This window comes from Giraffa tippelskirchi, chromosome 5 (assembly GCF_054371585.1).
Source record: "Giraffa tippelskirchi isolate mGirTip1 chromosome 5, T2T-mGirTip1v1.2.pri, whole genome shotgun sequence".
NCBI classification, from domain to species: Eukaryota; Metazoa; Chordata; class Mammalia; order Artiodactyla; family Giraffidae; genus Giraffa; species Giraffa tippelskirchi.
Genome location: NC_137279.1, coordinates 113,128,751 through 113,151,098, shown reverse-complemented (window position 1 = coordinate 113,151,098; position 22,348 = coordinate 113,128,751). Strand labels below are relative to the sequence as shown.

The 22,348-nt window shown below is 39.8% G+C and overlaps 1 protein-coding gene across 3 annotated transcripts; it reads right to left on the bottom strand.

Annotated features, from left to right (window-relative positions):
• Window positions 1-158: 158 nt before the first annotated feature.
• On the bottom strand, window positions 159-21,339 carry PSMA5 (proteasome 20S subunit alpha 5). 3 transcript variants are annotated; one of them, XM_081487122.1, is made up of 9 exons: window positions 20,999-21,339; window positions 16,209-16,275; window positions 11,815-11,941; window positions 9,528-9,595; window positions 8,505-8,612; window positions 8,305-8,363; window positions 7,613-7,715; window positions 6,505-6,591; window positions 159-387 (listed from the first exon to the last, which is right to left on the bottom strand). In XM_081487122.1, the coding sequence occupies exons 3-9, from the start codon at window positions 11,861-11,863 to the stop codon at window positions 310-312; spliced, it is 552 nt and encodes a 183-aa protein (XP_081343248.1). In that variant the 5' UTR covers window positions 11,864-11,941; window positions 16,209-16,275; window positions 20,999-21,339; the 3' UTR covers window positions 159-309. The 3 variants fall into 3 exon arrangements, with proteins under 3 accessions (XP_081343248.1, XP_081343247.1, XP_081343246.1); XM_081487121.1 differs by lacking the exon at window positions 20,999-21,339 and adding an exon at window positions 20,812-20,952; XM_081487120.1 differs by lacking the exon at window positions 20,999-21,339 and adding an exon at window positions 20,816-20,952.
• Between the last annotated feature and the right edge of the window lie 1,009 nt (window positions 21,340-22,348).

Genomic DNA, 22,348 nt, shown 5'->3' with positions numbered 1-22,348 from the left:
ATAATAAGTTGATTCTGTTGTAGAGAGCCACTAAAACAATTTTAGAATACTCTGGTAGGACAAGGCTGTTACTACCACTATCCTTTTTGCCCCTAATATAAGCATTTCATACACAAGACTGCATTAGAAGAGAATAGTCTATTAACAAATATTTTAAATTTTTCTTTATTTCAGAACTGCCTTTATGTACAGACATCATAAAAAAATGCACATACACTGGAGATTTCCCAAGGAACTGGAGCTGGAAATAAAAGTTAAGGGCAACTAGAACTGAAATTGTCCCCAAGAAATTCTACAGATCACACTTCCTTAAATGTCCTTGATAACCTCTTCAAGTTCTTCCTTTGTGAACATGTGGAAATTCTGGCCAGGCTGCACTGTGGCTAGCTGGAAAGAAAACAGAGAAGGGTTAATAAACTGAGCTCAATTACCTTGCTTTAGTCCTCGCATGGTCAGGAGTTGTTGGTGATGCAGCTGTTCATTAGGAACTAAGGGATCTGCTGTCCCAGGGATAGCCTTTCCAGCAGCAGGTCCCTAAAATAGCTCTCTGACTCCAAAATAAAAACTCTTATTGACCAAATTTTCTATTTTGAGGTTAACCAACCACATAATAGTTAACCAAATGCCTGGCGTCATTGTCACTTCTTGAGATTACTTCAACAAGGATCACAAAAGCAGCAGTAAATTGGGGTCAGTACGTTTTTCTGTTGAAGATTTCTTTAGACAGGTTAGATTCCGAAATAGACAAGCATATTCACACACTTGCAAGTTGAGCTTGTGTGTGACCCTGGGATACTTGGACACACTGTGCCTCAATTTATATCGGTATAATGGAGGTAATAATAAGAACAGCACCTAACTCATACCGTTGCTGCTGTTGTTCAGTTGCCAAGTCTTGTCTGACTATGTGTCAATCTATGTAAAATGCTTACAACAGTGCTTAAAACATTTTAATAAGCACCACTTAATTTAACTATTATTGTTGGGTACTATTTTCTATAAAATTGTCTGTATGCTAACTTAGTAAGAAAAAGGTTTGTTTTGTTTTTTAAAAGGACTGGCCATGAAAAGATCCCATTAACACTGACAATAGGAAATCAGCCGTGACTCAAGGTATTTGTAAAATCCAGCAGTCCAGGTTATAATATATTTAAGCAATATAAGACTAGGGACAGAAGATGGTTAGTTTCAAATTTAACCAAACCCCCAGGTTTCCCAGCATCTCTACTGACAACACAGTCCCATGTTCTAGGGCAATACTGAGGAATAGGGGCATTTTTGCCCCTCATTTTTGCCTTCAGCTTTTGTGTTTGTTTGAGATGTCATTTCCTTACATTTTATTTTTTAACTTTAAAATTGAACATAGTAGGGCATTTTTGAGTAATATTCACTACTGGTATTTAGTATAATTTGAAAACTACCAAAATCAGCCCATCCAGTTCCATGGTATGAACATGGAACTCTGCCTCAACTACAGGTAAAATTTAGAAAAAGACTACGACTGCACATCTCAAAACACCTGAAGATCTAGTCTGGGGACAGATTAGAAAAACCCTGCAGTCTCCACTAGATTCTCCTAAAAGATCTATCCAAGCACCTGAAATGTCAGAAGAGTCCCAAACACATTTGTAAAATATATGTCAAATAATTTACTGATGTCCATATAGACCATAAGTTCTATTTCAAGGAAATTAAAATATATAAACACTTCTCTTAAGGACATGAGGACAGAAAGATACAAAGTCAATAAACCAGAGGAAGAGTGAGGGGCTAGAGAGTTTTTTGTCAAGTCATCGATGGCTCACAAGCTAGTCCTCCTAAATCATTACAGAGGCTAAAAACCAGAAACTGGGTAATCCTGAATTAGAATAGTCCTGTAAAACCAGGCTGCAAATCAATACTAATAGGACTTAAACCAAATACTGCCTTCAGGAAGGTACTCATCACTAGATGAGTAAAAATAACCCCTTGCATTTACATAATGATACATTTATTTACATAATGAATATGAAAGCTACTTTTCTATTCATCTTACTTTCAAAGAACCTCTGTGAGGCAGGTAAAAGAGTTATTTTCTTTTAGTGATGTGATCAATAATTAGCTGCTAAGCACCTGTGTACAAGTTACGGTTGTACAAGGCACTAGAGATCCAAAGATAAAGTCTGTCACTAAGGGTTATAGAGGCCAAATGCTTTTAATGTCAGATAAGGGTTGTAACAGAGCCTGGCACACAGAGAAAGGGACAAAAGAGTAATCTAGAGAGTCCAGGAAGGCTTCAAGGACACCAATCTCAAGTAGCAGAAGCAAGGCTGAATATGCAAATACATAAAAGCATGAAACAAGATGATGTATTTGCAAAACTGAAAGTAATTCTGAATGGCTAGAGCAGAGGTTGCATACGAGATGAGACGAAATGGAGAGGTACTAGGAGTGAGAGCTCACAGAGACACAGTATATTAGAGTGGTTAAAAGTACACATCCCCAAATAAGGCCTGGTTTCAAACCCTGACCCCACCATTTACCAATGCTATTACTCTGGGTGAGGTCCTACCTTCTCAAAGACGCAGTTTCCTCCTCTGTAAAATGGAAATAGGAACACCTATCCCATAGGGCTACTGTGAGGCTTTAAAGATAATTGCATGTAAAATTGTTTTTTTTTCCTTGCTTGTGCATGTGTGTTCAGTTATGTCTGACTCTTTGCAATCCCATGGGCTGTAGCCCCCCAGGCTCCTCTGTCCATGGGATTATCCCAGCAAGAATAATAGAGTGGATATCCATTTCCTCCTCCAGAGGATGTTCCTGACCCAGGGATCGAACTGCATCTCCTGCATTGGCATGCAGATTCTTTACCACCAAGCCATCTCCTGCATTGGCATGCAGATTCTTTACCACCAAGCCACCCGGGAAGCCCTGGTACCAGCACACTTGCTATTTAACCTTCCAATGTATGCTCAGTTGCATCCGATTCTTTGTGACCCCATGGACTGCAGCCTGCCAGGCTCCTCTATCCATGGAAATTTCCAGGCAAGCATACTGGAGTGGGTTGCCATTCCCTTCTCCAGGGGATCTTCCTGACCCAGGGATCAAACCTGTGTTCCTGTATCTCCTACATGTAAAATTAACAATTTTTAATTGCATGTAATGATAATTTCAGGTAAAATTAACCTAACAGGTTAAACATATGCCTTAAGAGGTAGTGAATTATTGTGACAGGAAATGAAGTTTGGAATTTATCTTGCAGACAAAAAGAGTCACAAAAGACTTTTTTTAGCAGCTGGCTGCCCATATGTGTGTGCTGTGCTCAGTCATGTCCAACACTTTTTGACCCTATGGACTGTAGCCCTCAGGCTCCTGTCCATGAGATTTTTCATGCAAGAATACTGGATTGAGTTGCCATTTCCTCCTCCAGGGTATCTTCCCAACCAAGGGATCGAACCAGTGTCTTCTGCATCTCCCACATTGGCAGATGGATTCTTTACCACTAAGCCACCTGGGAAGCCCCCTAGAAAAGACTTCTTAAAAGTGGAGAACAATCAAGATTAGCTACGCAATTCAGAAAATCCACTTCAGTAGCACAATGAAGTAGCAGGGGAAATGGAATGAAAACGAGGAGGGCAAGGCTAGAGGCAGGAAGACTAGTTAGGAAATCTCTGAGAATATACAAGGCAGCAGAAAAATGAGAGACTGAATAAGAGAAGGCCCTGGGAGAAGGGATGAAGAAGAGGCACTGATATGAGTTATTTAAGGAGGCAAAGGCACAAATCAGTGAAGACAAAGGGAGGTCAATGTCTTCAAGGTTTCTGCTGTGAATGACAGGTACACTAGAGGTGTCATCAACCAGGATTAGAAATATGAGAAGAGGAAATGGTTTTCAGGAAAAATGACAAGTTTTAGAAGTGTCGAAAATTTGAGGTGTCTGCTTCAGAAAAAGTCATATAGTAAGTCTTAAAAATGACCATAAAATCTGATAAAGAGGAGTATGTTAGCAAGGGACAGTGTCGAAAATAACAGAAACCAATGGCAGTGATTGAGGAATAAATGAGAGGTGAGGCAATGAGGACGATGAACACAGATTCATCATCTAGCAACTAAAGGTTAAAAAAGATGATTAATAGCAATAAAATGTAACAGGCTCTTGAATCTCAAAATTATGAAGCTAAGTGAAAGCAGTGAGACACAAAAAGAATACACACTGTAGATCCACTTATAAGAAATTCTAGAAGATGCAAAGCAAACCTATAGTGACAAAAAGCAGATCAGTAACTAAAAAGGGGCATAAGGGATGACAGAAATGTTCTGTATCTTTATTGTGGTGGTAGACACAAGGGTAATTCATTTGTCAAAATTCACTGAACTGTAAACTTAAAATAGGTCCCCATTTTGGCATGTACATTATACCTCAACAAAGTTGATCTTTCAAAAAGGATACTAGGTAGAGAGAGAGGCTGACAAAGGTGAGTTTAATTTTTTTGTTTTTCTAAAGAAAGATTCATTGGAAAAGACTCTGATGCTGGGAAAGATTGAGGGCAGGAGGAGAAGGGGGTAAAAGAGGATGAGATGGTTGGATAGCATCACTGTCTCAATGAACATGAGTTTAAGCAAACTCTGGAGATAGTGATAGACAGGGAAGCCTGGCGTGCTGCAGTCCATGAAGAATCAGACATGGCTTAATAACTGAACAAAAGTTATAAACATAATTGAGAAACTGAGGACAAATACCTATTCTAATAGGTTTGGTTGAAAATTGGTGATGGGAAGAGAAAGACAAAGGAATAACCAAGGTAAAGTTTTCAAGGGGATGTCAATCCAAATTTAAGCAGGGAGGAACTTTTATAAATTATTATTAAATGCATTATGCATTTCAGAATCAAGAATATCCCACTGAGCCTATAACTCAACAATAAAACACCAAATAACCCACATTAAAAATGGGCAAAGGATTTGAACAGACATTTCTCTAGAGAAAATAAGGGGCTTTCCAGGTGGCTCAGTGGTAAAGAATCCAAGCAAGCCAAATGCCCCCAAACCCCCACATCTCAACTCTTCTCAGACCATCCCACCTTTAGGCCAGCCCCTTGTCTTGGCATCCAATTTTGCCCCTTTCCCTGCCGCCACAGAACCAGGCTCTACTGGTGACAGACTGATAACAATACTCTCCATTCTTCTGCCCATAACCGGTCAACCCTCCTTCAGAGGTTTAATTCAAATATACATTTTCTCAGTCCATGAAGAGTAGAGCTGAAAAGTATCCTGGTTAAGTGCTGACTAGTTTAATTATTGATTTGTGATTCCAGCCTCAGTTGGCCTTTAAAAGTTTTTCTGAATTACAACATACATACACACCATGCCTCCAAGGGTAACCACTATCCTGACTTTTTACAACAATTTGTGATTCCAGCCTTAGCTAGTATGTTAATGTGATTCAGCAATCCTTTTACTCATCCCTGTCTTCTCTCTTCCCTATTGAAAACACTTTTCCAAATATTTCCCATTCTTCTTAATTTCATTGCTGCATTCACCCACCCTCAGAAGGTGATCTAACAATCACCAGGAAAATATAATCCCTCTCTCCCAATTCATTTCTGAACTTACCTTATCATTACTTCCTTTCTTCCTGTCTCCTCTTAGGATGCTAAACTGCGGCATTCTGAATCTAGTCCATGTCTCTCCAGTGTCATCTCTTATCATCTCCCCATCTTACACACATCTCACATTCCAACAATAAGACAAAATCCTCAAGGTTCCCTTTGATGCCCGATGATGTTTTACATCTGCTATTTCCTCTTCCAGAATACCATTCTCTTCTCCCTTTTTCCAAACATCACTTCTTCCAATAACCTTTCCTAATGTCCCAGTGTAAGTTATATGTTACTGTGTCAAACCATTCTTATTGCTATCACAGAAGTATCAACCCAAGCTGTAATTATCTGTATGTCCTCTATATCACACAGTATACTATTAACACTTAAATTGGAACTGGACTTTCTGTGTCTGTATCCCTGGCATCTACTGATACATAGTACCTGGCATATAATGGGTATTCTCTATAATGCTGCATCAATTCTACTTTCCAAAATGAACTCCTTCATTTGTACCATGTCTTCTTTCTCGAGAAATTTTCCATCACTAACTTCTGCTTTAAATTCTTTTACCATTTTTTCTATTCTCTTGCTTCTTTTCAGACTATAAAAAGTATTTTCTAGTCTTTCCGTATCCTTAAAAAGACAAAAATCCTTTTCTTTAATGCTGCCTGCTGCTGCTGACATTAATTTCTTCTTGAGAAGGCAGCATATTCTTGTTTTGTCCCCTCCATCACTCCCTTTTCTTCTTTAACTCATCAAACTTTGGCTTCTGCCATTACTACTTTAGTAGAATTGCTTACTCAAAGGAAACCAATAATTTATTAGGAACTGAGCAAATAAAAATGTGACTGTCTTGATCTATTTAATCTTTAGCAATGAGAGCTATGATATCTGAATAAAAATTAATAAAACAGAAAAGTACCTCTATGTTAGTTGCATTTAGCTTCTCCTCCATTACTTGTTTGAGGATTATGAGCGAAGACTTGATGGCTTCTTTCAGTGTCATAGACTTGAAACAAAGAGGGTAACAAGAGTAGCCATTAATTGTACATAACTCCTCTTTCCTACACAGATCTCCCTAGTAACCCCCATCTTTCTGAAAAAATGATTCAGCAAATATTAATAAATCAAACATCTTAGTAAGTACAATGCATTATCTGTAGAATTCAAGTAAGTGGTATATAAGTAGAGTACACTTATTCAGAGGAAAAAAAGCCTTCTTCTGAACCAGAACAAAGTTCCTAACTTTAATACAGTAAGTGATCTTTGAAGGAGAAAGAGTTAAAATTCTCCAGTCCTTGTCTTTTAATTTAAAAACAAGAAAATATTGGTGATATCCTATGACTAATCCCCAAATGATCTAGAAGGTAGCCCAATGGTTTAGAAAATCTGCTCTTTTCTTACCCTATTTTATACTTAATTTCCTGCACATGTAAAAGCAATACTATGAAGGGTTGTTATAAGCAGGCATCCCTGTATGAACCACCTGAATGACAAGTATGGCAGTCTTCAGCCACTACAATGAGTCACCCAAAACCAAGTCTTCCCATCCCACAAAGGTAAACAGCCCACTTGCTTGAAGAGCCAGACTAGTCAATATAAAATGCTAAGTAAAGCTGTGAAGATAAAGGATAAGCAAATTGTGGTATATCTATACCATGGTGTATATCACTCATCAATAAAAAGAAACTATTGAAATGTTCAAGAACATGAACATATCTCAAAAACAGTATGTTGAATAAAACGCAGACACAAAAATACAAACTGTATGGCTGTATTTATAAAAAGGCCAGACAAAACTAATCTACAATGGCATATGTGGCTGAAAGGGAGGGAGAGACTGACTGGAGAGGAGGCAAGCATTTTGGGATGGGCTGATGGAAGTGTCCTACATTTTAAGTGGTGATTACCAGGGTATATACAATCATCAAAATTCATAGAACTGAACTCTTAGGTCTGTACATTTTATTGTATGTAAATTCTACCCTGATTTAAAAAATAATAATAAAGGCATGAGAATACTTAATTACCTTGTGGTAAACTTCTTGCAAGGAGCTCTGGGCACCCTCTGAAGCAGAGCCAATTGCTCGAGCATCACACTGTACAAAGGTTCCAGATGGGTCCATGTGAAACCTGCAAAACCACCAAAAAGAAGAGGATTAAAATGCTTAAGAATGGTGATATTTTCCATTACAAACGTCTCTCTAAAAAAATATAAATGCTTGGCCCTGCAGCCAGGAAATACCAAGGCATACATCCAAAAGATGTTCCATGGCTGGAGAAATTAGATCTTTTAAAAAGTGTTTAAGAAAACAAATAATAATTTCCTGTGGGATTTAGAGAAGTACATATAAATATACTTTATATGTACAGTATATATAAATATGACACTTATGTATGACTTTCCAAATACCATTTGAGGATAAAGATCAAATCAATATTCCAAAGCAAGGCTCTAAAACATATCTTGACTATAGTAACAAAGTTACTTCTCCTTTTTTTCCAGAAGTAGCACTGGTTCCAATAGGGGTGCTCTTCATAAAATCCCCAAATTTGTCTTTGTGTAAGCAGCGCAGAATCACTCAACTTTATAGAATTAGAAGCCCTTCGTTTTTACAACTCTATAATAATCTTTCTCAGTTGATAAACAAACAGTCCCATCCCAAATGATAAAAAGTCTCCCGAAAAAGAATCAGGAGAAAAATGGCAAAATGGTACTTACAGTTGGGGTCCTTTTTCATCAACTCCTCCAAATAACAGTGCTACTCCAAAGGGACGGGACTAGAACCACAAATCAGAAGATACTAAGATGAACAGCAGTGAAGTAAGAGGGCAAGAAGACCAGGGAAAGACATGCTCCGAGGACAGACATCCTAAGTCCCACAGGACAGCAAGACAGCTTGGCGCAATCACCACACTCACCATGGCACCTGGGTCTGCGTCTTCTTCTCCAAACTGGAGCGCCAGATTCGACACAGCCTGAGTCACACTTTCCACAGTCATGGTCTCATTGTAGGTGAACCAATGGTTCTAAAAGAAGAGCAATGTGTGGTCTACCTTTCACAAGAAGGGCATTAAAAGTAGCCCACCACCTCACTACACACATCCCTTTGAACTGTGGTTGAAAACTGAAGGCTCAAGCTCGGGTGTTTTCCTTAACACTAAACTCAAATGTTTGGGACTGCATGAGAGGAAGAGGAATAGCTCTGGAAATAAAGTTATACCAAAAGGACTCTGGGCAATGATGGCTAGAGGATCACTCCCTTGAAAAAGAGCTAACACCTCAAAGAACCAAATTTAGTCTCTTCACAAAGTGAAAGTTAACAGCTGAGTGCCACTTTCCCTCAAAGATTCTACTTTATTATTCTGCTGGAGTTTCAACTGAATGACTTATTCTTACATAAGTACTGACAGCAAACTTGCAAATAAGCACAAAGAATTTTTACCGATCAAGTATTTTTTTTGACCAGTCTACTCTGCAGGCAGCAAGAGCTCAGTTAAAAAAAAAAAATCAGTATTCCTAAGCAGCATTTATCACCTGGTATATATCATTACTCACCACTGGAAAGCTGTCATTTGCAAGCCTAGCAGCAAAGGGCAGGTGGGGCAAAACTCCTTTAGCTACCTCTACCTCCTGCTATGGTGCTCCCACAGAAAGTCAATTAGGGAACAAAATGCAGTGCAATGCCTACTTTACATAAGGCAAATCAGGAAAAAGCAAGAGACTGTCAGCACTATTTACCAGGGCTTCCTTAGAGCTGTAATGGTTGGATGGCTAGACTTCAGGCCTCAGAAAGTTACAACCAGGGATTCTGCTCAAAATCACTCCCAAGAGCTACATCAGATATTAACACACATAGCTGCAGTACAGCCCAGGCAGTTGTATCATCACTAAACAAGGAACCCAAGCATCATGGTAAAAAGGAGAGTTGATGCTGATTTTACCTGTGTCTCCACTCTGGCTTTATCAATTAAAGTCTTAGCATCAGCAATTAGCCCACTCATGGCACAACCTGCAATGTAAAAGCAACAGTGACCCAGTAAGCCGAATCCTTGTAGAACTCTTTCATCCACTCAGGAAATACTGAAATTTTGGAGTGAAACCACAGCAGCCAACCAGCAATCCCACAGCATTATACCCATGAGATTAAATGGGCAAGTATCTGCACTGAACCCAAGTATAATTATATCACTAACAAAAACCATCCATAGTGACACAGAAGTTCAGCTATTAAGAGAGGAGACAGAGAAGGACAGCTAATCAAACATGAATTTTCACATTTACATACTCAAACATTCCTTTAGCACTCTTTGTAGCCCATGTAAGCACAAACACTCTAATAGAAAAATAAGGAAAAAAAATTAAAAAATAACTATCTCGCTATGAGCTACACAGTGTAACACCCTAAAGTAAAATAAAAAATCTTCTCACTTCCTGGCCAAACACCAACTAGTTATAGTAGAGATGGCCCAGGAAGCCGAGATTATGGCTATTACTTAACATGTCATGACTCAAATCCAAATTTCCAGCCTAGGTCTCACTCCCACAGTTCAGACCTATAAAGCCAAATGACTCCCCTAATATATCTGCATGGAGAGACCACAGATTCAACTCATTTCCCTTCTTGACTCCATCTTCTTCTCTGGCTCTCTTAACCAATCAAAACCCCCAAATTCTATCGATCACTACCTGATTAGCCTGTCTGGTATTAATCCTTACCTCGCCAATGCCTGGCCACTTCCTTGGCTAAAGCCCTCCTCATCTCTTTATTTAGACTGTTAAACAATTTTCTGACCTGGTCTCCCTGCCTTCAGTTTCAGTCCCGTTCACTCTACTTCAACACTACTGTCAGAATGGTTTTTCTAAAATCCTAATCTGAGCATATCACCTCAATGCATACAATCTTTGATGTCAATGCAAAAGGACCAAGGTTAAGCTCTTTAGTATGGTAAAAAGGACTTTCACTCTTTGATCCCAGACTCATTTCTTACCACGTTCCACCTCCCAGTCATCCCAAATTGCCGGTACCAGGGTATTTTATATTTTACACCATCACAGGTTTGCTCTTTTCTATACCCTCTGATCACAAAGCTCTCCCCTGCTACACCCAGACACTTACTCACTTGGTAAACACCTCCTTATCCTTTAGAATTCAGCTCGGCTCAAGTGTCACCTTTATGGAGTTATGTTCTGAAAGCCTCACTACCACAGGCTCCAGGCAAAACTAAGTATTTCCCCAGTTATACTCCTACTGAGCATATGCCACAGTCCTTCTTAATATCTGCATCACTTAATTGCATTGACTTATTTACATGTCTATCTCTGTGATTAAACTGCATGCTCCTAGAACACAAAGGACTATGTCTATGTCTCTCTCTTTTCTGTGTCCCGGGTGTTTAGCACAAAGTCTGGCACATAGTAGACTGTCAGTTTGTTGAATGGAGTGACCCTGACCTGCCTCCAAAAGGTAGATGAGATGGCTTGAGATAGACACAACGTTCTAATCCTTAAAGTATAAATCTCAGTTTCTGTATCTATCAATGTCAAGCTTCCTTCATCATCATGGCATTTAGTTCTGATATCTTTAAGCAATTAATTATTTTATCAATGTTTCATTAAGTAGATGACTAGATAGGTTAAGAAAATGTGGGCAGTCAACTAAAATGCCATGCTATAAATAAGCAGAACTACTCATTATGTTACAATGATGCCAGAAGCTACCGGAGGGGAATTTATCAGAGATCCAAAAGGGGAGGAAGGGAAGGCAGGGGGAGATAGAATAAAATGATAAATCTGAAAACAGAGGAAGAGTAGTGATCTGGGTCAAAGTCTATTATCTTTATACTCTCTGCACCTTAGTCACTCTGAAGATATTTAAGAATTTCTCTTTTCTCAGTGGACACCCCTAGCTTCCCACACGATAATTCTGCTCCAGGTGGCCTCCTAATGTTATACATCCATGAAGACTCAGCCATCATAGGGAGCTGGCCTATGATTCAACTTTTACATATTTCAATAACCATCACATTTGCCAAATTTGAGGGAGAAAGGAACTTCTGGGAGTAGGTGAATCTTACAACTGCTTGCTACTACCAATATTATACACAATGGCCTGGAAAGCAACAGCTAACAAGGGAATAAAATGTTCACCTAATGAACCTCCCTTGGAACATCAAAGAAGACTGAAGAACTCAGCAAGATCCTACAGATCAATCTTCCCCTACTTCTTACCTATGTGAGCATCAATCTCTACAATTTTCTCAATGCTGCTGGGCTCCATGAGTGGAGAGGTAATTCTCTTCTCCACAGCTAGGCATACACCCTCTGATGTCTGGATCCCGATGGCTGTGGAACCAAGCTAAAGAAAAATAGGTTATGGTTATCATGGAGAAGTCAAAGAATATTCTCACCTACTCACCAGAAATCTCGCTGTACATCTTCACAGGATAGAAGCTTCAATCAGCCATATCTAGTACACAGAGAGAACAGGAGTCCCCTAATAAATAATGTACTATTCCTGTCAGTGGCAAGATCATTGATTTACAGAATTCTGTGCTTGTAAAGGGGAAGTTCAATAAGGTCTTCAAAATGTCTGGAAAACAATCAACTCTAGTGCCAATTTTTTGGAGAGGGGCAGGTTCTAAAGTCCTAAATATAGTGGATGAGAAATAATACAACTGTAATGTTTCTTTTGGGCTTGGTATCCTTTTACCTCTGCTACCCTGAATTATCCCAAAAAGTGATATCCCTCAAATCTGTGTGACCTCCAGAAAAGTCCTTTACTTAAAAAAATTAAAAAAAAGGAAAGAAAGAAAAAGAAACACCAACAACAACATAAAAATCTCTCTCAAGGTCACTAGCAGTCTACAATATAGCTTGATTTCATCCCTCCAGCAGCACAACACCATCCTAGTCACCCACCCTTCATCTCATATCTGCAAAATGGGGATAATAGTAACAATTCTATACATCAAGAAGGGTAAACACACTAATATATAAAATACTTAAAATGGCAACTTCACATAATAAATGAGCAACAGATGTTAGCTGTTTTATGTGCCAAGATGACTTCAACAGCCTCCTACTTAGTCTCCCCATCTTTAATCTCTCTCCCAATGCATTGTTCATGGATAGTCTGACTGATACAATAATATGCTATTTTCATTATACTTCTCTGTGAAGAACCAATGTCTCCATATACTGCCTACAACATAAAATCCAAGCAAGCTTCCAGAGTTCTCAAAACCTAATCATACTTTTCTCTTCCAATTTTATAATGCATTGTCCTCTAACCAGATCCCCCCGTTGCAGCCAAATCCATCTTCTCATGCCATGTCATCCCCTGCATCTGCACCTCTGCCATGCCGTCACCCCTGGAGTACACTCTTCCCTTTTCTAATCCAAATCCCACCCCATCATTCATAAAGTCTCCCAGAACTATATGTGCTCACTCCTCTAAGTAATCATTTTTTTCAGTTAGTTCTACAAAGCAATGACTGTCAGTGTGAGCATCAGATTCCTGGAGTCTGTTATCGCAAAGTATTCAAATGAATTTCATGAATCATTGTGCATAACATGCTTTCAACACACATGCAGACTGAATGATCATAGCTCATACATATCTGTATTCCTGTGTTATTTTTCAAATGTACAAAGTTATGACCTTATTTTTTGTTGTTGAGTCACTAAGTCATGTCCAACTTTTTGCAACCCCATGGATGGTAGCATGCCAGGCTCCATGGGGTTGTCCAGGCAAGAATACTGGAGTGGGTTGCCATGACATTATTTAGAAGTGTTACTAAATGTATATACCTGCTTTTCATTGTATATTTTCTTAATCCACAGTACATGCAAAACTACAGGAAATGAACTGTCAAAGAATTTTATGTAAAAAATGAATGCTCTTACTTCTGAGTAAAGGTGTAGACTGAATACGTGCCTTAGCTCCACTCCTTCCCCAAGTCTGAGGATAGGAGATTAAAGGGCTTAAGCACGGGTAGGATAAATATACTAGGACAAAGAGAAAGGCAAAGCCACAGAAACAACAAAATTTCCAAGAAAAAAGGTGGGAAAGTGATAATTTACTTAGCAGACACAAGAAACCCAAATCCTCAGCTAAGTAAAGAAAGTACTGAAGCAACCTGATTTATATCACAGGACCACCCCACTACTGGTGCTCAAAAAGGGAATGATGGCAACAAGGACCTCTGGGAATAGAAGTGGAATAGCTAAAAATTACAAGATTAGTTCAGTGTGTGCTTAAGAAACAGATTTCCAGATCCTTTACGCCACACTGTAAAGCTAGAGTATGCCCCCCAATCCCACTCTTGCAGGTGACTCTGGAAAGCATAAAATGAGGGTGTCTACATTGAAGGACACCAAGCACGTTCAAAGGCAGGAGTACTACTGTCAAAACAAGGGGATTAAGTAAAAATTGACAAGCTTAATGTTACAAATCCCAGCCTTCTCCCCCTATACAGCTCTCAGAAGTGAGTAGCCAAAAATACCCTTCAGGCATGACATTAGAAGAGGCGGTTTTCTCTACAGCAGGAGTTTTCAAATTTTCCGATCCAAATCTACATTAAGAAATATATTTTACATCACGACAAAATGTACAAATAGATACAAAGAAATAAATAGAAACAAAGTTTCATGAAAAAAAAAAGAAATCACCAACACTACGGCTAAGGCATCCTGAAATCCATTGCTCCATTCCACTTAAAAAGAGAGATGCTCCTACTACCTGCTAAATTGACCCAATGCCCACTAATTCAAGATCTGCAGTTCAAAAAAATGTATCTAAAGAATCTAGCTAGTTCAAGGGGAAAAAAATGTAAAGAAAAAAAATGTTTTAATCCTTGAAGAATTAAAGGATTCTTAATTCTTTAATGAAGCAGACATGAGAAATCCAAATCCTAAGCTAAGTAAAGAAAGTCCAGAAACAACCTGATTTATATCATACCATTTCAAGGATAAAATGATAAAACAATGCAAGAGGGAGTTAAAGGAAGATGACAACAGAAGATCCTAGATGTACAGCTATGCAGCAGGCCCAGAGAATCAGTCCAGGCTGGAGCAGGTCAGAGGCTCAAAGATTTCTTTAAGAATCTTTAATGGGATACTTAATGTGCCTGGGTGTTTTGAGAGGATATACATAACTTGGAGACCTTGGGGATGAATTATTGATATTTACATACTAAATCAGGCAATTTTTTTAAAAAGAATTATGAAGAAAACGATATTGTGAGGGAACAGAAAAACAGCTCTGGTAGCTGGTCCATCATTTTCTGCCCACTATCTATTACAATGCTTCCACCTTCACTTCTACATCTTCAACTAAGAATCTGCTTTGCCCTTTTCCAGACTGTCATACAACCATTTCCCCCAATACACACTTTTTAGAAGAGGTAATTTAGAGGGAAACACAATAGTTCTCTTCAAATATGTGAGGAATTGTCTTATAGAAGAGGTTTAAACATCCTGTATGGTTCAAGGGTAAAACTAGGGCCAATTGAAGAAAATTTCATGAAGCTAGACTCTTGATTCAATACAGGATAAATTTCTAAACCATTAAGATCTATTTTCAAACAGAATGAGCTATCTAGTGAGAAAACATTCTGTCACTAGAACTACAAAAACAGAACCTGTTTGGGGATGTAGAGGTGATTGAAACAGTGAAGAGCTGGACTAGATCAGTAATTCTCAACCCTTGCTAGACACTAGAATCACGGAGGGAGTTCTTAAAATACTGATGCCTGGACCTCATTCTCCTAGACCTGATTTAGATTTAAATCAGAATTTAGACTATCCACAATCCAACAAAGAGAAGATCCCACATAACTAAATTTCAGTATACAGTTTGCTATGCTAAGTCACTTCAGTCGTGTCCGACTCTGTGCAACCCCATAGACGGCAGCCCACCATGCTCCCCCTCCCTGGGATTCTCCAGGCAAGAACACTGGAGTGGGTTGCCATTTCCTTCTTCAGTGCATGAAAGTGAAAAGTGAAAGTGAAGTCGCTCAGTCTTAGCGACCCCATGGACTGCAGCCTACCAGGCTCCTTCATCCATGGGATTTTCCAGGCAAGAGTACTGGAGTGGGATGTCACTGCCTTCTCCGGTATACAGTTTACTTTCTAACTAATTTTTTGAAAACTGGTTTGAACTATCCAATTTTGTTGTTAGATTACATAACACATCTCTTATTCAGTCCCAAAAATATCTAGTACAAATTGACAAATTTACCAACAAGAATACAGGTGATCAGTTAAATAATTTGTTCAAGATGACAAAATATCTCACAGGTGCTAACTTAGGAATTCTATACCCCTCTCTTTATAGTAAAGAACATTACAAACACAAACATGTCCTTCCAACCCCACTAAGAAAAAGCTACTTACATAACTGTGAAGCAGTGGGACTGAATCTGTTATGAAAATGGTTAATTGTGTCCAACACTGTAAATCAACTATACTTCAATTAAAATATTTTTATGGTTAACTGTGATTGATTGAAGGGAGATAAAGAACATTTTCTAAAGAAATTATTTAAATACATTTACTCCAAATGCTCTGCCAGCAAAGCATTAAACATGAAATTTCAAAAACTACCCCACTTGATACTATACCTTGATAGCCTCAATGGCATATTCGACTTGAAATAATCTTCCTTCAGGAGAAAAAGTATTCACACCCCTATAATTTAAAAAAAAAAAGGTAATAAAATTTTCAGAGAAAAGGAAAAAAAGCAAACAACAAAAAAAAAGTAGAGACATTAAACTCAAGTTCCCTGACATCTAGCTCAGATGTGCATTATTACTGTCATTATTCTCTTTTAACCACAACAATCTTCTATTTTTTTGGTACATTAACAGTTTTTCAAGAGAATGGAACCTATATATAGAACACTTCTGTCCCACTCCCAGAGTATCTTCAAACTGATCAAATGAGAGTAGGTGACTTTCTGCCTCAAGCCTGAATCAATTTGGAATCCCTTTGGTAAATTCATGCCCCCAAACTATCAGGCAATTCTTAAGAAAATGTGCATTTATTCTTATCCTCTTTCCATTAGGTGAATTTGACATTTCTTTTTAGCAGAAATCAGCCACAGGGACATTTCTCTGTTTATTTGTATGAATTTTGTTATCGGAACAACAGACAGATCTGTGTGGTTCCTAAAACCTAACCTGATTAATTCACTCAATATAGTATACTAATTATATGCCAGAATGCTCTTCTCCCTTAAACAATTCCCAACCTTTCCTTGCTCCAGTCTGTTAGAAATTCTTTTGGAGAAGAGGCAGCATAGTCTTAGCTATACAAGCTTTCAGCATGTGATGGACACTAAGAATATTTGAACAAATAAAAGCAAATAGTTGTGTTCCTTGCTTTATGGAATCTGGAGTTTATAACATGTAACTATCATGATAAAGAGCAGTGTTTTCAAATTTGTTTTATCAAAAACTTTTTTCCCCCTAAAAGAAATATGTGTGTGTGTGTAACTCCCAAATATAAAACAGATAATAAAGGTTGATGTTTACTGCATGTCTACTATATTCCTAGCACTGTTATAATCCTAGAAATGACAACACACTTAATCCTCAAACAATCCCATAAAGTAAACTAAAGCAGATACTATTTTAGAAAAGAGGAAACTGAGACACAAAGAGGCTGAGTAATTTGCCCAGTCACTCAGCATATAAGAAGCAGAGCTGCAATGAGAATTTAGGCAATCTGACTACAGAGACAAAGCTTCTAACTATCAGGACTCAAAGGAGAATCTCACCATTTCAGCCTCTCATTTTCCCCAGAGGTGCTTTCCCTAAGGTCATTTAAAAGGAAATGTATGATTCTAAAGAACAGTTTTTTAAAAATCACTGAGTGGGAAGTTAGGGCAGAAGATCTGAGATTAAATTCTAGTTGTGTCACCTACTAACTTTTCTTCTCTCAAATGAAAAAAAAAAAAAAACCTACCCTGCTTCTGTCACAATACAATTGGTATTGAATGGCACATATTATGGAAGTGAAACTTTAGTAGCTCAGTAGTGTCTGACTCTTTGCAACCCCATGGACTGTAGCCTACCAAGCTCCTCCGTCCACGGGATTTTCCAGGCAAGAATACTGGAGTGGGTTGCCATTTCCTTCTCTAGAGGATATTCCTGACCCAGGGATCGAATTCAGATCTCCCACATAGGCAGACGCTTTACCGTCTGAGCCACCAAATTACTCTGTGAATATGAATACAGTATTTTCGCTCTAATTCAGGAAACTTCATCCTGGTGAAGTATTCCCATATCTTCTCTAATATGGGCTCTGCTCTTGGTCCTCTTTCCAAACTTTCCCTGGGTTATTTCATCTATGCTAAGCACTGCTGCTGCTGCTGCTAAGTCACTTCAGTCGCGTCCGACTCTGTGCAACCCCATAGACGGCAGTCCACCAGGCTCTGCCATCTCTGGGATTCTCCAGTAGTTAGCTAAGCACTAACTACTTCCAAATCTCTATTGCCAGTTTGACCTCTTTCCTCGTTAATCTGAATGTCTTCTGAGCATTTCCACATGGATATCACATTAATACCAAACACTTAACACTTTCCAATCTGATATCCAGTCATCCTTTGGAAACCAGCTTCACCTGCTGCCATTCCTACTTCATTTTTTTTACTTTAAAACACCTCCCATCTCCCAGTTTCCCAAGCTAGAAAGTTCTGAATGATCTGACTCAGTCCTTCCCTTTTCCCATATTAGTGCATGAGTGCTCAGTCTCTTCAGTCCTGTTGGACTCTGCGACCCCATGGACTATAGTCCAACAGGCTCCTTTCTGTCTGTGTGATTTTCCAGGCAAGAATACTGGAGTGGGTTGCCATTTCCTCCTCCAAGGGATCTTCCCGACCAAGGGATGAACCTCCAGCTCCTGCATGGGCAGGCAGATTGTTTACCACTGAGCCACCTGGGAAGCCCTTTCCCATATTAACCATATGCCAAGTCATATCAATTTAAATCAGTTCCTCCCCCACAGTAACTCAACTCTCCCTTCCATTCTCAATGCCCTCATTACCTTTCACCTAACTATAACAGCCATCTAACAGGTATTGACTCTTTCCTCTAATCCAGTCAATTAATTTCTATAAAATACAATTATGACTATGTAACTTAAAATGATAATTAACGGCACAAAATAAGACCCAAACCCTTCAACTTCAAATTAAAAACCACCCAATACCTAGCACCAGTGTTTTTCTCCGAACTCCCCCTATTCCCATATTTATATCATATGTGCCAGAAGCCTAGAGCTTTCCCAAACATGAACTGTGCTTTTCCATGGCCCCTCCTCTGTTCATCTTATATTCTCTGCCTCAAAACTATTGACTCTTACTGTGCATATTTATTAAATTCTTACTCCTAAACTCAGTTTAAATATCAACTCCTTCTGAAGTTTTCCATAATCCCCTTATAATATCAAATGCAACCTCTGTCATTAAAACTCCCATAGTGTTGATTTCAGCTTCTCTAATGACATGAACACATTTCTGACTTATACTCTAGTTACTGTTGTAAATAGTGGTGGGTTTTTTTGGCCATACCTCATAGCTTGCAGGATCTGTTCCCCAACCAGGGATCTAACCTGTGCCCTCAGCAGTGAAAGCCCAGAATTCTAACCACTGGACCACCAGAAAATTCTATTAAGTAGTTTTTAAAGGACAGTCTCCCATATGAGAACAAGGATCATGATTTTTGTTCACTGCTGTATGATTAGCAACTATAACAGTGCCTTGTACACAGCAAGCATTTAAGTATATTAGCTAAGCAGACTATATTTTAGGCATTCCTACGAAGATACAATGAAAGAGGAAATGGTAACCCACTCCAGTATTCTTGCCTGGAGAATCCATGGACAGAAGAGCCTGGTGGGCTACAGTCCATGCGGTCACAAACAGTCGGACACGAGTGAAGCGACTCAGCACGCACGCAGGAAGATACAAAAATGAGTAACACAAAGCTGTTAAGTTAATAAAGCTGTTAAGTAAATGATCACAAAAACCTTAACAAAGGTTTTCTGATAAGGACAACAATTTCCATCACACACACCCTTACTCAAAATTTTATCACACAAAGACAATTCTCTTCAATGTTCTAGAAAATAAATACCGACCAACAAAAGTCACTTTATAAGACGGTAGGAAAAAGTCAGTTTTAAAGCCTCACATACATCTTCTGAGTCAGTAAAAAGTTTTTTTTAGAAGTAGCAGTTCTAAGTGATAAAACTTTCAACACGTTCAACATATACTCGAGAAGAAATGCAGGTTCTCAAAGCCATCTAGTAAAGAGAAAACATCTGCCTTTCCTGGCCTCAAAATTTTTAAGCAACTTAATAGCTATGTGAATCGTAACTGATCAAAACAGAAACTGAAAGTAAAAATGTCTACAGCATAAGTAGATACAACTTAATATTAACATTCCCAAGCTCTGAAAGGTTTTTTCTTTTAAATAGATACAACAATTTCACAGCTTTGATTTCAAAAACAGGTTTGGTTTTCGACACACTTAAAGCAACTTCCCTTAAACTTTTTAAAAAGTCAAAAAGGCAATTTGAATCAGCATGATGACAAAACTCTTGAGAATCACTCTAAATTCCAGTTCCCACAAAATCAGACTCCAGACACTGTATCTTGGCAAAGCTGAGACTTCCTTCGATCCTCTGCAGAAACTAAACATCCCAGGACGCCCTACTACATCTCAATCAAAGGAATAGCTGCTTTATTCCCACAACTAAGAAACGGAAAACGAGGCTGTCCTCCTAGAAAGAAAAGGGAGCTGAAATCATCAAACCCATTAAGTGATCCCTAATTGCTTTTTCTCCCAGGTAGCGCGTTTACATCTTTTAAAAGGCAGTCATACTCAGCACAAAAAGGAGGGGAGAGAGGGTGACTCCTGGCCTTCCCCAGGTTAAAGGTCAGAGTTCCGGCCCCATCAGCCTTCTTGCCGAAGCACAAAGCGGAGCTTCACGCTTCCGCACGACTTGGGACCCAGCAGTGACTCAGCGGTAGGACAACTGAGGCCGATGGGCGCAAATCTAGCCTGCGGAACACAGCGGACGCCTGGGGAAGGGAGGAGACCCCCCGGCTGGGCCAGAATTCGGGTTCGTGGGGTGCCCCGATGACACGGCAGAACCCAGGCCCAGACCGGGCCCCGAATCCGCCCACCCGTTACCTGACCCCATTCCCCCCAGCCATACAGACCTGTCGTACTCAGACCGGGTGAGAAACATGTTAAGGGCAGGAGAAAGCGGCAGTGGCTACTCCGGGATTCTCAGAGCCAATACAAGTCCACCTGCAACCAACTCACCCACACCGCCACACTGCTAGGGCCACTCTCCCAGCTGCGCGTGCGCTCGCCACCCCTTCAGCCCCTCCCTCCCCTACCTGTCTCTTATTGGTTGGTCGGAGTTCCCGCCGAGGTGATTGGGCCAACGAGCTAACCCGCCGGGCCTCCGGTGGCCCAGGGAGGGCGGGACAAAGGTCGTTCTTCCGTTTTAAATCGCTAGTGGTTGCCAGGGTTGCTCGGAACTGAAGGCGTGTGGTGAGAGTTTACTTTTTTAGAGTTGTTGTGAACCCGTCCCAAGATTATCAACTGGGGAATTTTATGGGGAGCCAGACTGTCCGAACCCTGGTTTGATGGCTCCCTATCAGAGAGCGTTTGTCCCAGGCTCTCCTCGCTTTCCACCCGCTCGGCTGTTAGCTGTATTCCCCGCTCTTCCGGCTCTGGCGCGGACTTCCTCCAGGTGCTGTGACTGCCTCCAGGACTGAACTTGGGAAATAATGGGATGCGTCTGAACCGGTGCTGTGAGCGAGTCCATTCACTTCAGCTTACCCCTCCCATGGCTCGTTTGTTTTAGTTGGTACGAAAGTCTTGAAGTTTCCCCATGGCCAAGGTAATTTTACAGTAAGTCCCCTACATAGGAAATTTCAAAGTTGAAAGTTGCAAACTTTCAAAGGTGGGAAGTGCCTTCGCATGTCCAGTTACCTAAGTTAGTTCACATGTCTGGCATACACTGTCACATGCGTGCGTCCTTTACAAGTGGTTTTGCTTTTGTGTACTTTACAGGACTATATAGAGTACAGTAGTATAGTATCTTTATTTCAAGCCCAAGATATCCTGAAGCGAGCTAAAGCAGTGGTGATGTAGCTGGTACTACTGCACTTTTCAAGGTACTGTACCATAAGATTAAAAGTGTTTTATTTTTTGTGTTTGTTTTTTATATATTAGTGTGAAAAGTATTATAAACCTATTACAGTACAGTACTATATAGCCGATTGTGTTAGTTGGGTGCTTAGACTAACTTTGTTGGACTTACTAACACGCTCCTGGAAGGGAACTCATTCATGTGTAGGGGACTTCCATTCTTACCCCCCAGTCATTAGTACTACAGGCTTTCAACCTAGTGACCTAGAGCTCTGGATCTGGGATTCAAATTGTTCACTGCTTTTTCTGCTGCTAAGTCACTTCAGTCGTTTCCGACTCTGTGTGACCCTATAGACGGCAGCCCACCAGGCTCCGCCGTCCCTGGGATTCTCCAGGCAAGAATACTGGAGTGGGTTGCGTTTCCTTCTCCAGTGCATGAAAGGGAAAAGTGAAAGTGAAGTCGTTCAGTCGTCCAACTCTTAGCGACCCCATGGACTGTAGCCTACCAGGCTTCTCCATCCATGGGATTTTCCAGGCAAGAGTACTGGAGTGGGGTGCCATTGCCTTCTCCGGCTTTTTCTATTATCCAT